The sequence below is a fragment of the Dermacentor albipictus genome, chromosome 1 (assembly GCF_038994185.2).
Source record: "Dermacentor albipictus isolate Rhodes 1998 colony chromosome 1, USDA_Dalb.pri_finalv2, whole genome shotgun sequence".
NCBI lineage: Eukaryota > Metazoa > Arthropoda > Arachnida > Ixodida > Ixodidae > Dermacentor > Dermacentor albipictus.
Window position 1 is genome coordinate 344140089 of NC_091821.1, and position 14492 is coordinate 344154580.

Here is a 14492-nt window from a genome sequence, read left to right on the forward strand (position 1 = left end):
TAAATAATTTATTAATAAAAACATACGCCAGCAAGATTTATTGACTTTTTGTAAAGCCCAAACGTTATAAGCAGTATTTAGTACTACTGAAAACACTTTTTAAAAGTTTTGGTTTCTACTCTGTCATCACGAAATCAAAAAATTACGTGTTCTTGTATCAATTACGAGGAGTGGCATTTACACCGTTTGTTGAGAGCTCCTAGAATTTTTCTAATAGCTTATTAAATAATCCAGAGAGCTGGTACTCCATGAGCACAGCTCGTGCTTGTGGAAGAGGCGTGTCCTGTGTGTGTACGCATCTGAGGGAATACGTCATGGTGATCGTCCTCCGTCAGTGCCGTGTAATACGCGGAAATCTTACCGAGCTGAAATGTTCAACAGTTTTAGTGAAGTTTCGTGCTCCGTGTGTTGGATTTGAAGTGGCTCGCTCGTGAAAAAGGCAACCCGCTAGACGCAAAGCTGGTGCGCGCCAAGGAAGGACCGGAAAATAGGGCACAGTACGGAACGCATCAGGCATTGCGTATGGCATGGCGGACGGGGGCCAGTCTACGGAGAACCCCACAGCCGAAGCAAGTGAAATTTTTTACAAGTTTCGATTTTGTTCCTCGCACTCATAACGCAGCCGTGAGCTGGTTACAGTCATGTAACTTGACTGGTGAGAAACTTCGGAGAGTTGACAAAAGTGGGTTCTGGGGTGGGGTGCATTTTAGCAAGGACATTCGTTAACGCATTTGGCGCATCACCACAAAATTTCGTTTGTCAACAACATCATGGAGGTGTCAAAAGCAAACGAAATTTTCATTGTGAAGCTTGCATGAGATTTATGCACCTCGGAATTTGGCCAAAATGCGGTCTCATCAGCCTTCGTAGGCTTTGAAGTTTGTATTGTTTTTGTGGAAGCGACGGTTCAATACCCGCGTCACCTCTCAGCTGATCACGGCGCTGACGACGGGCGTTGACTCTGCCGCGCTCCTCTGTTGACTGGGGCGATTGTTCCAGTCTGGAGGAAGTCGAGGCGTACAGGCAGTTTGTACGTGTACGTACAATAAGCGACTTCGAACTAAACCGACCTCGAGTTGTATCGTGCCTCGCAAGGACGATGATTCGCGTGCATGTTATTTGGGTTCCATGATTTCAGGTTGCGTCCGGCAGTACAGTAAATGTACATGATGGTAAATGCGGATTTGGCAAGTCCGTACGATCGAGTAAGTGCAAACACTAGTTTCCCGCATCCGGTTAAATAATCACGCGGTGTGAGAGGCATTTTATGAGCTAGTGCGCAGACCGGATAAAGGCAAGGTCAGCACTACTTGCGCGCGCTATCTTTTCTGTTTTACTAAAAAAATGTGTGACGAAGTTTAATCGTGAGTGTCACACTGTCTCGCATATGGGACGTTGTCGTGTATCTGGAATTTGCAAGCTTGCGTTTATCCCTCGAAAAGTAATAGCAAACTGAGTTGTTTAGCATGCATCTCCGACCCTATATTTCAGTGCGCGTGTGTCTGTGTTCGCGTCACATTGCTTCGAACTGGTGAGTGTGTATGCGAGGTCAGCTTTGCCAGCTGCCTATTATTTGCGTTACAGGAGAGCACGAGTCAAGGCGGCACAACGAAGCTGCTACGGCTGCGGATTGTGGCAGGCCACAGCTTGGCAAAAAAGGACATTTTTGGAGCAAGGCAAGGATCTAGTTTCTGGCAGCATTTAAAAAAAAATTATATGCGCTCATATCCTCTCAAAGCATAATCATCAGTATGAGGGCTCGAAACTATTAATTGAATTGTGTACCTTTCATTATATCTCCGTCTTAACTTTAATGGGATAGCAACTGGTATGCGTTAAAACTTATAAGCTTTGCCTTTATGTCGTGCTAAGAATATTTTGATACATCTCAAATAACATTTGTATTCGCTTATGCTGTTGTTTTAACATCTTTACATGTAATTGCGATTTCTTGGTAGAATTTGCACAGTTTCTTAGGGTGGTTTCATTGTGCAACAACACCTGCAGTGTCTATCATTGCCATATAAAATTTTATCTGCTTGCCAGAGCCAAGAAATGTATTTATATGTTCCTAGGGGGCTTGCTGAGGAGAAAGCAAGTCAAAAGAAGTTCTGAGCAGTTAGCTATATTTGCAGAGCTCAATAGATGCTCAAAACTGCAAGTACCTGTGTAAGGCACATACCCAGAGGGGAACCCAGCATCCCCCCCCCCTCAACATTAAGCGGCATACCCCCCCCCTTCCCACCCATGCCACCACTTCTCACACACGTCTAAAGCGCCGGCAAGTCAATCTATTCGGCAGTCGACATTTTGCTGTCTTTCACAGGGAAAGCTGTATATGACTAACCTTCCGTAGTTTTTTCGGCGTCCGTCAACAGAAGAAATCATCATGTGGGCTGATGAGTGCAGAGAGAGTTCAAGCTCAATGGCACATACCCGTGTGGGCCGGGAAAGCGCGCCCTTCGGAATTATCAGAATTGGCCCACGTATGGGGACTGCTTAACGCCTGCTTCACCTTTGTTGCGGGTCGGCCCGGCATTGCACTACCTTGGGGCCGACCCGCGGCGGAGGTGAAGTGCTTTTCGTTTGTGAGCTTTCTCTGTCGTCAGCTTCCGCTGCCATTCCATCTTCACAGAGTGGAATGGTTGTCAGCTTTTCACTCCTTTTGGATGGTGGTATATTATCGGCATCTCCTGGGGTGTGAAGGCCAGTTTCTCCTCAATTCGGTGGCCGCGCGATGAACTCGAGGTTAGTTCAGTTGTTACCATCTATTCAACGATCACGCGCATCGCTGTTGCTTCGTTAGTTCAACCTTCTTTGTTTAGACTGATCTAGGGACCAGGAAAGCGATTCGGTTCGTTTTCAGCCAGTCTGTAAGCTCATGCAATGAGTTATGGCCGGAGAAAACACCAGTTGCGTTTAACTTTTCCTTTGCTACATTATTTCCTCGAGCGACTGCTCGCTACGACGCTGGCAGATCCTTAGGACCACACAGCCATGATATGGGTTAGATAAGGTGAAGAATAACATAATGTGAGACAGCGTACATCATCAGAGCCTGCAACAACCATTAAACCCACAAGCAATATGGCTGTCACCTGTTACTCGTCTGACATTTCCATAATTGTACAGCACTTTTCCTGCAAAATTGGCAACTGGAAACAAGAGCCACAAGGAGTTGGGAAATTAAGCGATCTACTAAGGGAGAGAGCCAAGGAAACAGCCAAACAGGAAGGAAAAGTGAAAATTAACATATTTAATCGTTGTTTGTAAAAAGATTTATGGATCAACATATCTTTATTTAAAAAGGAAGTAGAGAAAACGCCGCCGAAAGTGGAGAATAATTCTGTATGTCTTGAATGACGCTTCTACAGTTATCAGACGAGCCGTCTGATGTAGCCATTTCTGTGCTTTGCTAAACTGGGTGTTTTTCTAACCTTCCGCAGCCGGCGCAGTACGTCTAGAACTGCAGCACCCTGCACTCTACATGGTTTTACGTAACTGATGACCGTGCATCGTTACCCAACTTCCCAAATAACAACACGAGTCGGTTTTGGCACTTAAATTGATAGAGCAGTAAACAAGGGATCCAAAAGAACTGTGATTGTTCCACAAATATATGTATTTCTCTACAATTCTTCCAGAGCTCATTCAAAAAAACGCTACTAGAAATCTTTATTTTACACTTTCACTTGTTTACTTGTCAGTGTTCTTCCGTTGCTTCTTTCATGCTCGAGTGCATATGATTTGGTTCCTTGTTTGCCAAGTAAAGGAGAGGTGTATCTCATAGGCGTACCTGTGAGATACACCTTATTTCAATTGTCTTTTGTGGGTTTACGCATATTTATGGTGAATGGTGGGCATTATTCACCTTTGTACTAGTAATGATGCCTTCCCCCCCTCATTTGCATAGAAAGGTTACTTTGGGTTGGACCCCCACCGAAAAGAATCCTGGGTACGTGCCTGACCTGTGTGCATTTGGCTGTATAGTTAGTGTGTGAATCCCACAGTTTGGTGCATGTTAGTCCTTCTAAAGGCTTACTGGGTCCAATTTTACAGTGATCCCTATGTGCGAATTGACCTTGTCAAGGCTAGGGGCGACAGCTACTCGGTTTTGGATTCGCTCTACACAAAAACCAAAAAGAAGGTGAGTTATCCCTGAAGGATTGCAGCCCACATATTTGCTCTACAGAACAGTATGTTTCACTGAGCTGAAGCCACTTCACCAAGGAGGGGTTTATTTGCAGTTGTGCAAGTGGAACACATTCTAATGTGATCGCCATTCTCTTGCGCCCTGCTTTGGTTACATATGCATGACATCTTCATGCACAATTGACGGAATCTTTCCGCATATGTCCACAGAATGCACAAGAAAAAGTTGTTTTTGCTGTGTACCTTGCACAGTGAAAGAGGTCAGCATATGTCAAGTTGATGGCTTCGCGCATTGCCTTGAAAGTTGCAATAATGAATGGGGCATAAAAAGGACATGTTTGAACTCCCCAATGTTGCAATTCTGCCAATGCTTGTGTTTTTCTGGCACGAGAACTTCTATATCTGCTTCGCTACGAAAATGAACACCGAGAGTTGGGAGAGTTAGGAAACGGGCAGCAGCACAGTCTGAGGGGAAAGATGGTGTGCACTATTCACTGGGGCCATGTGAGCCGCACTTGAGAGTTCCGCGGGTTATGTGTTTGAGATCGCTGATATGGGCTATTGTTAATTTAAGAAATGGTTAAAACAAAAAATTAAACTATGGGGTTTTATGTGCCAAACCATGATCTGATTATGAGGCGCGCTGTCGTTGGGGGCTCTGGATTAATTTTTACCACCTGGAGTTCTTTAATGTGCACCGAAATCTAAGTACAGGGGCATTTTTGCATTTTGCCCCCATTGAAATGCAGCCGCCGTGGCCGTAGATTGATCCTGCAACCTCGTGTGGAGCAGCTTAACACCATAGCCACTAAGCAGCCTGGGCGGGTAATTTAAAAAATGGTGTTTTGGACCACATGGGCACAATCCAAGTACAGTGTTCGTGCACCTCCTTGAAATCCCTGAAAACCATTGAAAAATAGGATGCAAGGGACCTTAAACCTTGAAAATAAATGTGCTATTGAATTCCATGAAAACGGGTTGGAGGTGACTTTTTAACATTTAAAGTAGCAAACTCCACATAGGGGCTATGGCATGGACACTGCCTATCGGGAAACAGTCATGGATATTTTTTTTAGAGTGTGGCTAAATGATTTCAATGTGGTGTGTCCATAGTCATGAAAGAGGCTTGTTTAAATCACTGCTGCCTTTGTGGAGCTAGACAAAGCCAGATCAAGCTACCAAGCCATGCCACCATTTTGTTGTTTTGCAAGTTGGTTCACACCGCAGCCATCATGACTCCATCTTAGAGCCATAGACTTTAGAAATGTGTGGTGGAAAGTAAGTTTGAGCTATTTGGCATGACGGCTATCTTAGACTGTAGTCAGACTAACAATCATGCCCAGTGACAGTTTACATCATTACAATGGGAAAGTCAACTTAGAATAGTAATCTTGAGTTTGAAGCATATACCCTACTGAGCATTTGCTTAGCTGCAAGAAATTGTAGCTAAGAAGATCTCACTACTTTTCAGTGTATGTCTACTAACGACGTTTGTTTCCCCTCCTTGAACTTTTACTTGAAATCTTTGAATCGCCCTTATCATGCGAAGCCAACAAACAATGACACCAAGGACAGCATAGGGAAAGTTACTGTACTAACTAATTGAATTAAGGTAATGATAAATTAATGGAAATGAAAGTGGATGAAAAAACAACTTGATTCTGAAGAACAATGATTCTGAACTTAGTTCTGTGAAAAAAATTTTGTTCACCTGAAAGAAAAAAAGATGCACATATTTCGCCTGTCAAAAAAACTTTTCTGCTAGTTTTGCAATTTCTGAACTTTCTGAACGCATAGAGAAACAATGGTACACTTCTCGATCACAATATTCTTTTCCTACAAAGAACAAGTGAAATGCCACCTTATGAGCAATTTATTACTCTTTTACTGTTGGCTACGGAAGGAATTTTGAGAAAAAAATCACAAACATGGTAAACGGACCAAAATACTTGCAATTCAGGATTTTATTGCTCTAATTAAAGTGATGATAATAAAACCCGGTGCACACAAACGTTTAAGTTTTCACATTCTTTCAAAAAATTTTTTTTTTGCTTTGTCAAGCACTATTATATCTAAATATAGCACTTAAACATAAGTGGTTTGCCAAAAACATCGAAATTTGAAAATATTTTTCCAAAAAAGGCTATTTTTAATTTTTTTGAATATCACTCTGGTTGAAGTCAACGACGTTGTCTGCCACTAGGCATAAAAAGCGTTGCATTATTAGAGTACCGAACAAGTGGTGTGTTCAAACGATTGTGTTCGTCCATTCTGGTGTAGGCCTCACGAGACGGTCACACAGAAGCATGGATCGGCAAAAGCGCGGAACGTCCACGCCGCTTACCGACCCGGAGTCAAAAGAGCCTACTCCCTGTCGCGCCCGACCAATCCCGCCGTTAGGTGGTGCTAGCAGCGCCACACTCGCGCCATTTCTCGTAATGTGCTGCAACCCAACCGACTGTCACCGGCACTAAGCTATGCGGAAAAGCCGGATTACAGGAGATGCGAGGTATGCAGGGAAAACAACATATCGGGGGACGCGTGAGAGTCGCGCATCCCCACAGATGTTACCATCTACGGATGATGACTTGTTGCCATAGCTTTTACAGTCTGTAAGTGTACATCCCCTTTATTTTTTGCTCATACTCATATTCGAGGCAGTGTGACTGAAAAGCACCATACACTTTCATCTAACATGTACTTGAGCAGCTTGAAGTGCAGGTCACACGACAAAAACCTGCTGCTGAAATAAATATTTCACTTGGTGAGGACATACTCGGGTTGTAAACACACCCATGTTCGCAAACCTGAAACAGGAAGCTTCAGCGAGCTACCTTTAACTGGAGATATAGTTTGTTTATATACATGAAGCTGACTTTGGCAGGGCCAGTATTTCATTCTCTTTTATTGATTTTCTTTAGACGCTGCATCCGAAATGGGATGAAGAGTTTGTGATCAAGGTAAAGACTTGTGGCCTGTAGCCTGTAAAAGCATGCTTGATTTGCTCACCTTTTACTCTCTTTTTCACATTGTACATGGCTTAATACTAGCTTGTGTACAATTTTTCTTCCAGGTTGATCCTGAGGAGCACAAGATAGTCATGGAAGTCTTTGATGAAAACAGACTGGTAAGCTGACCATAGCTGTGCACACAGAACGAGTGACGAGTGCACGCTGTGTGATGGTTAGGTTGCCATAGGCACAGGCGCTTGGTTGTATGGCCTCTTTCTCTCTCTCTGCTTTGATGGCTGATGCCATGTCAATGCACTCGTGCATTTTCAATCCTTCACAGTCTTTATGGCGAGGAATTCGATCGAACAGTGTGCCCACTGCTGTCACAGTGTCTGGTGTGCGCTCAATGCCACAGACTCGCGATGACTTCCTGGGTCTGGTGGAGTTGCCCCTGGCGGCCATACCCGTGGAACGACCGGGAAGGCACATCCCTCACAAATACTACCTGCTCCGGCCGCGCAGGTAAGCCAGACCTGGCATGTGACAGGAACATCTCTCATTGTACTTGTTTTTGGGTTTCTCTTTTTGCCTGTCAAGCACTCTTTGCTTGTTTGCTGAACAGTGAACATATGTAGGTGCCTCTATAGCATGACAGGACGCTTTTGCAAAAACATTGAAAATGTCTTCCCTACACTGCATAAAGAATCCTTTACAATGGTGACGGCATGTCCTTGAGACATACCAGCCATCATCACAGCTCAGCAGCTGTGACTTCCTACTGTAGAGCACAATGTTACAGGCAGCATCGTTTCAAGGTATTCCACCACCCAAGGCAAAGTGACTCATCATGTCCCTCTGTTACATCTTGTCACCCGTTCGCCATCGGCATGAAGTCGTCGACGGGGTATACAAGCCTGTTGGTCGTTCTGTACTCAAGTGAACACAGTGAATAAGTCAGAGTAGGGAGAAGGAGACAAAACAAAAAATTTATGGACTGACGACACACAATTTCAATGAAACACAAGAACACTAACACACGTGTACTTAATCTAGATCAATGATGAAGACAAAAGAAATACAAAAAGACAATTAACAGTGGATATAAAACTAATGCTACACAAGAATACACCTAACGGTTTTCCACTAAACAGAGTTCAAATAAAAACAAATGATGGCATATGCATGGCTGGGCAGCTGCAGCAAGTCCATAAAGCGTGGAGTTGACGGCAGAGCTTTCCTAAGTATGCTGGCGAGCCGATCTCGTTGCTCTTGATGCGATTGCTGTGCTGAGTTTCCCGAGTGTCTAGATCTGACGATGTCCCTCGAGCAGGTTGAGCTAACTTGAGGTGAACTATAGTGAGCTTCGTTGGAGACATTGGTTTGTCGTCTCTTACACCAACTAGTAACTCACAGTTCAGACGTCGCTAGGTGGCCCAGGCTATACTGGACGGCACTAGCTCCTCAATTGCTTCTCAGCAGATTATAGGTTCAGCTTCTAGACTGCTTAGCTCGGTCTAAAACCTGCATTTAAATAACTTTTCCTTTTCCTAGTTCCCTGTAGTGGGGAACGGAAGATATTGGTGATGATCCAATCAAGTTCCCCCTACATGTATCCCGGCTCCTCCCAAGGTCTTGGCTGCGCCCCTTTTAGGGGCGAAGGAACGGGTGATTCCCCTTGCTGTTAGAGGTCAGGCACTTGTATTGCACCACACACGCACATCCTTGAGTCCATGGCAGGCCTCTATTGTTCGTTCACAAACACCGGAGAAACGATGGCAGCCAGCCATACGGCGCTGTCGGCACACATACACTGTCAGCAATTCATGGACACAGGATCGCACAGGGACACCGCATATTTCGGAGTATTCGCACTTCTGCCCTCTTAGCAAGCTTCTCAATGCACGCACAGGGCAGAGAATACACAAGGGTTCCTGCAAAAAGCCATTGGGGCGTCACAGTCGCGCCAACAACAACAAAAAATAATCTCTAAACCGGCCTTTCACTTCTTTCAGCCGCTTGCCCAAGTGACCGGCAATAACCATCTTGCTTGCCTGTTCCTATTCCTGTGACCTTTTGGCACCCGTTGATCGGTGCTTCACTCCATCGAATAATGCCACACCATGACACTCTCTCTACCCTGGCACCAATTTTGGGTGTATTGTATTGATAAACATCTGTTTTTCAGGCATTAAATATTGTAATGGAAAAAGTGAACACATCGGTTTCTGGGTATTGGTTTATTGTCCTCTGTGCAAAATGCCATAATAAGGGAGTGACCAAAAATGCCAACTGTAATCCAATTTGCATCTAACCGAATCCAACATGGTCTGTGACTCGCTGGTGAAGAAGGGTGAGGTGCAATGAGTTGAGGTGCAACGAGGAGGTACATATGCATAAAATGGCCCTATTATAGAAGCAGCAAGTGCTGCAGCTAAGTCGTCACATTTTCTTCATCGTGCTTGTCCATGAACGCATCTGCCGGGGGCTGAGTTTGAAGTATTTTCAAGGAATCTTCTTGAATTTAGTTTTGTGTTATTGCATTGAGAGAATAAGGTTCACTGAAATTACAAGAATTCTTGAGTCTGTTGCTCATACTCTAAAAGGCCGCAGGGTTATAACTGAAAATTTCGGGGTAGCTTGTTTTTCTAAGGGCACTTTACAAACTCCTCTAAGGAGTCTGAATGCATTGAAGTTCTTGCTTACCAATCTATTGCTTGCTGTAAAGATGCAACAAGAAATGAAAGTTTGCTGCTTAAGCTAAAATTTTGCTGTGTATTTCATGGCAGCTTGCTGTAGCACAGCTAGCATCAACACAGTGTTAATGCTGCAGTGAGCCAACAGACTGTGACAAGTTAAGTTGCAACGCTTTCTGACCTTACAGTACTGGCAACAATGTTTGTTTTTGGGCTGAGGTGCATATTAAATTTACTTAACGTTTTCATAGAGATGCATGAAACAAAGTGTCATTTTAGTGCAATTGTGATCACTGAATTCCTCATGGCTTCTTTCTTTTTTTTTTGTACGTCTTGTCTTCTCTTTATGTTCTGTCCCTGGTCACTAGCAGCTGATGGCCTTAGGTTACCAGCATTCAGCCTTAGGTTACCAGCATTGGATTTTTCAGTTGCCTCCAATGACCTCATCCTAAAGTATTGTTTATGAGAAACAAAGTGTGATGCAGAGCCTTTGCTTATGCAGACAAAGATGTGTAAGAGACAAAGTAGCAAAGAGCATGAATGTGCTCACACATAAAATTCTGCAGAGTGTTCGCTGTGAGTATGTACCACCTTTGTTAAAGGTGTGAATGGGGTTCATGGTGTTCAACGGTGGTTTTATCTAACATTATTCATGGCCAGACTGAGCCACTGCTGTCTCAGGGATTGGATGAATAACCTTACTACCTCTCACATTTGTTGTATATAGATGTGCCATCATCAAAATTTGAAGAAAATACTACTGTCGAAGCCAAAAAATACTTGTGGTTGTTTTGCTCGAGATGTTGAGTGTTTATTAAAATTACTCATGAACCTTGTTCTGTAGAGACGCTGTAAACAGGCTCACTTCTCTGTATTGCTGTTAGAATGACCTGTACCACAAAAAAAAATGGAAATATTCATAAAGTTTATTCCTGAAATATTCATGTAACAGTGTCTAAAATATTGCTTGCCATTGTTACATTGTTTCTATGGAGTGTTTGGTGGTGCTGCAGATATAACTGAACATTCAAGCAGGTGCAAAAAAAATCGGGCTCTGAAATTCAGTCGGTGACTGTATTTGTCTCTTATGAACACTGTTTTTTCCTGGGCTGGACACAGATTAAAAATAGTAAAGTTATTAGTGTTTATACGACAGTCATAAAGAGGCTCTGAAGATTGAGTGTGTTATGATAAAATAGTAAATGGTGGCAGCTATGTGCAAACATGCACAGACTGAAGGCAGTCAGAAATCTTCGAGAGAGTGATCTTTCCCAGTGACAGTTAGGCTGTACGTGAAAAGGACTGTAGCAGCATAGCATGAAAGACGAGCATAGACGACAATAGCCCTTGTTTCAACTTTATCTCTTCTTTGGCTTGTGTTAAGGCTGTTTGTAATTAACCATAAGCTGCCTCATTTGAGTGAGGCAATTCTTCCTGTCCAGAGGAAGTTGATGTTGAACAATTTGTAGAGTACTTCAGGCCTGGGTAGCACTTTGAGATTGTGTATGCAACATTTACGTGGATCTCCATTGGCTTAGTGACAAGGTAATTGCTGGTGCAGAACATCATTACAGGAGCCACTGGGGCACAGTGCATCCCATTGGACAAATTATGTTCAAGTGGGCAAAACAAAAGTGAGCTATGTGGCAAATATTTCACCAGAATGTTGATGCAGTTGCAGTTCACATTTGCCCAGCGGAAATTGTCTTTTGCTTTGACGGAAAAACTGGAATTACCTTAACAGGCATGCTTTCAATGCCCAACATGATACAGTTACTCTATATAACAAACTTCAATATAACGAAGTTTTTACCTTCTTATAACCTCTTGTCTATAGAACACCATGCATTTAAAACTTCAGTATAGCGAAGTGTGATTATACACGATTTCAATATAACCAAGTTTCACTGCTGCCACGAAGGAATACCGAGACAATGGCCAAAGGGTTGAATTGCAAGTGGTTACTTGTGAATGCACATGTGCACCTCTCAAATTGCATGTTGCCAGACCAAAAGCAACCCCGAAAGCGGAGCAGTGTCATATTCCCTATAAAGTTCAAGTGTGATAAGATCCTATTGCGGCCCGCAAGCTGTATGCTTTGGGTGCAAGTGAAAGTGTGTGAGAGTGAGCTGAGAGGGATGATGATTTGATGAGCGCTGTCTTTCCACGCGAGCAAGGGAAAAGGGGGAAGTGGAGCAAGCTCGTGGTAATGCGATCAAGTGAACGTGAAAGGGACAGGCAGTTTGGCATGTCTTTTCTTTTCTAGCGCAGTCATGGCTGCACGTGGCTGTCAATACGTAGCCCTCATGCCCTGTTATACAGGTAATCTGCAGTGTGGGCAAAGAGTGGGCATACTGAGATGATGGGGCATCATGTCGAAAGAATGAGGCCGGCAAAATAGACGCTATCTCTTTAATGGCAGGCCAGAAGAAGAATGTGTAGCCAACACACTTTGTCTTTCATGGTGTCGACCATTGCGTGCGCCTTCCTGCAGTGCGGAAGCCCCACGTCATTCTTTCAACTGCCCCCCATACGAAAAGGACTGTTTTGGTTGCGTCAAAAAGTTCTTTCCGCAGAGTTGACGGCAAGAAAGGGAGCTCCGGAGCTGCAATTTGGACGCTCACGTACTCGCATACGTGACTTCATGCGCCCTATGTGCACTATGTGCGCAACTTCAGTGCGAGGACGATGATGGAGCAAACAGGGTCAGAACTATTGGGGACGACTTCGTAAGTTACGTTACTGAGGCAGCATGTAACCTCGTAGGGACTAAAATACTGGCATAACTTTTCCGAGAGCCCCCAGTGACGGATGGGTGACCAGACGCACACTCAGTCTCTGGGATTGTAAAGGATGTCACGTTGACCCTAGTTGGATTGAAGGCTGTCGGTACACTGTTGGCTCTGGATACGATGAGAAGCAAGCTGGCGTGCTTCTTCGGCTCTTTGTATGAACCCTTCTACGTGTTTGTTGGCTGGGCTATTATCAGCCACAGGTAGCATGGGGTCAAATGTTGACGTGACGTGGCGTCCATATACAAGTTGAAACGGTGTAACCTCTGTGGTCTCCTGTACAGCAGTGTTATAGGTGAATGTCACACATGGCACAATGTTGTACCACGTCTTATGCTGTATGTCAATATACATGGAAAGCATATCGGTCAACATCCTGTTGACATGTTCCATTAACCAATTTGCTTGACACACAGTGCTCTTGCTGTGAGAGCTGTGTTTCAGCTGGAAAATGTCCTGCATAAGTTCGGCTGTGAATGCTGCATTACAATCAGTGATAACAAAAGGGCGCACCATGTCGTAGGGTGATGTGGCAGACAAAGAACTTGGCGACTTCAAAAGAGTTTCCTTACGGAATAGCTTCGGTTTCAGCGTAACGGGTTAAGTAGTTGGTAGCTACGACTATCCATCTGTTGCACAAAGAGGTCACTGGGAATGGACCAATAAGATCTATTCCTATTTGTTGGAACGTTGCTTGAGGAGGGTCCACAAGGTGGAGAAAACCAGCCGGTTTAATGGGTGGTTTTTTGCAGTGCTGACAATTGTGGCAAGTCTTCATGTAACATTGCACAGAATAAAAAAGCCGGGGCCAGTAATACTTCTGTCATATCCTTGCTAATGTCTTAGTGAATCCCAGTTGTCCAGAGCATAGCTCATCGTGGCAATGTGCGCTGTCTTCCCGTGTGTTTACTACTCGAGGTTGCGTAAGCTTGAGTTTTGGAGATGCATTGAAGTGAGAGGCAGACAAAGCATTTGCTCCCTACTGCTGCCGCTTTTCGTGCTAGTGTCGTCCCACTGCGGCTGATACTATCAGCTGTGGGGGCAGAGTAGACACAAAAGAGTGTCTGGCTTCACTTCAAACTGCTGACATGCAGATATCATCAAAAGGGCACTAAACAGTATCTTTCGTTGAGGACTCTAAATTCAACAAAGTGAATTTTCTTATTACTCATATTTGCTTTTTCTGGTAGCCAAATAATTTTGAAAATGTTCTGGACCTTTCCAGGTAAGAAAAATCCATCAGCAATGGTACTTATTTGCATAAAAGGTTGAATTTCAATATAACAATATTTAGCTATAATGAAGCAAATTGTTGATTTTACCATCTTCACTATATTGTGGTGTAAGACTGCATACAGTGTAAGACACTGCATTTAAGACTTCAGGTAATATGTAATTACTTTCCTGTAGTGCAGATGACTTGCAAAGAAGAGACATGGTCAAAATGTTCAAAGAAAGCACATGTGTTGTCTGTATGTTCTTTTCATCCATGCCTTGTCTGCACTATAAGCAATCAGTCCCAGCATTCTTTGTAAGACAGAGTGCACATTTAACATCTGCTGCTGCAATCCTGTGAGATAGGCTGCCTTTTCTTCAGCAGCGCCAAGTCCCGGGTCAAGGGCCACCTGCAGGTCTACCATGCCTACCTGCCTGATGGGGAGCTGCAAGCAGCTGAGAATGCAAACCAGAGTTCTACAGATGAGGTGTGTTTAACAAGCCATGCTCTAGGTTGCTAAAGCTGTGCCATATTGTAGAAGTTATGAGGTGTGCTGTAGTCATGGAGCATTATTATAGAAATCCAAGGCACTGCAATGAGGAATGTAAGGTCTAGATAAAACAGTGTAACAAAAGAAAACTGCCTCTTTATGACATCATATGTTTCTTCTCAAGGAACTTTAAACATT

The 14492-nt window shown here is 43.8% G+C and overlaps 1 protein-coding gene across 4 annotated transcripts in view; it reads left to right on the forward strand.

Moving 5' to 3' along the window:
• Positions 1-196: 196 nt before the first annotated feature.
• Nedd4 (E3 ubiquitin-protein ligase Nedd4) overlaps positions 197-14492 on the forward strand; it is a 46868-nt gene continuing 32572 nt past the window's right edge. Inside the window, exons 1-7 of one of the 4 annotated variants that reach the window (XM_065442465.2) lie at positions 197-569; positions 1585-1676; positions 4060-4147; positions 7074-7112; positions 7226-7279; positions 7444-7625; positions 14186-14291. In XM_065442465.2, coding sequence (XP_065298537.1) covers positions 528-569; positions 1585-1676; positions 4060-4147; positions 7074-7112; positions 7226-7279; positions 7444-7625; positions 14186-14291 — 603 coding nt within the window. In that variant the 5' untranslated portion in view covers positions 197-527. The remainder of the gene's footprint in view (positions 570-1584; positions 1677-4059; positions 4148-7073; positions 7113-7225; positions 7280-7443; positions 7626-14185; positions 14292-14492) is intronic. The other 3 variants (XM_065442530.1, XM_065442613.1, XM_065442635.2) reach the window with 3 other exon arrangements.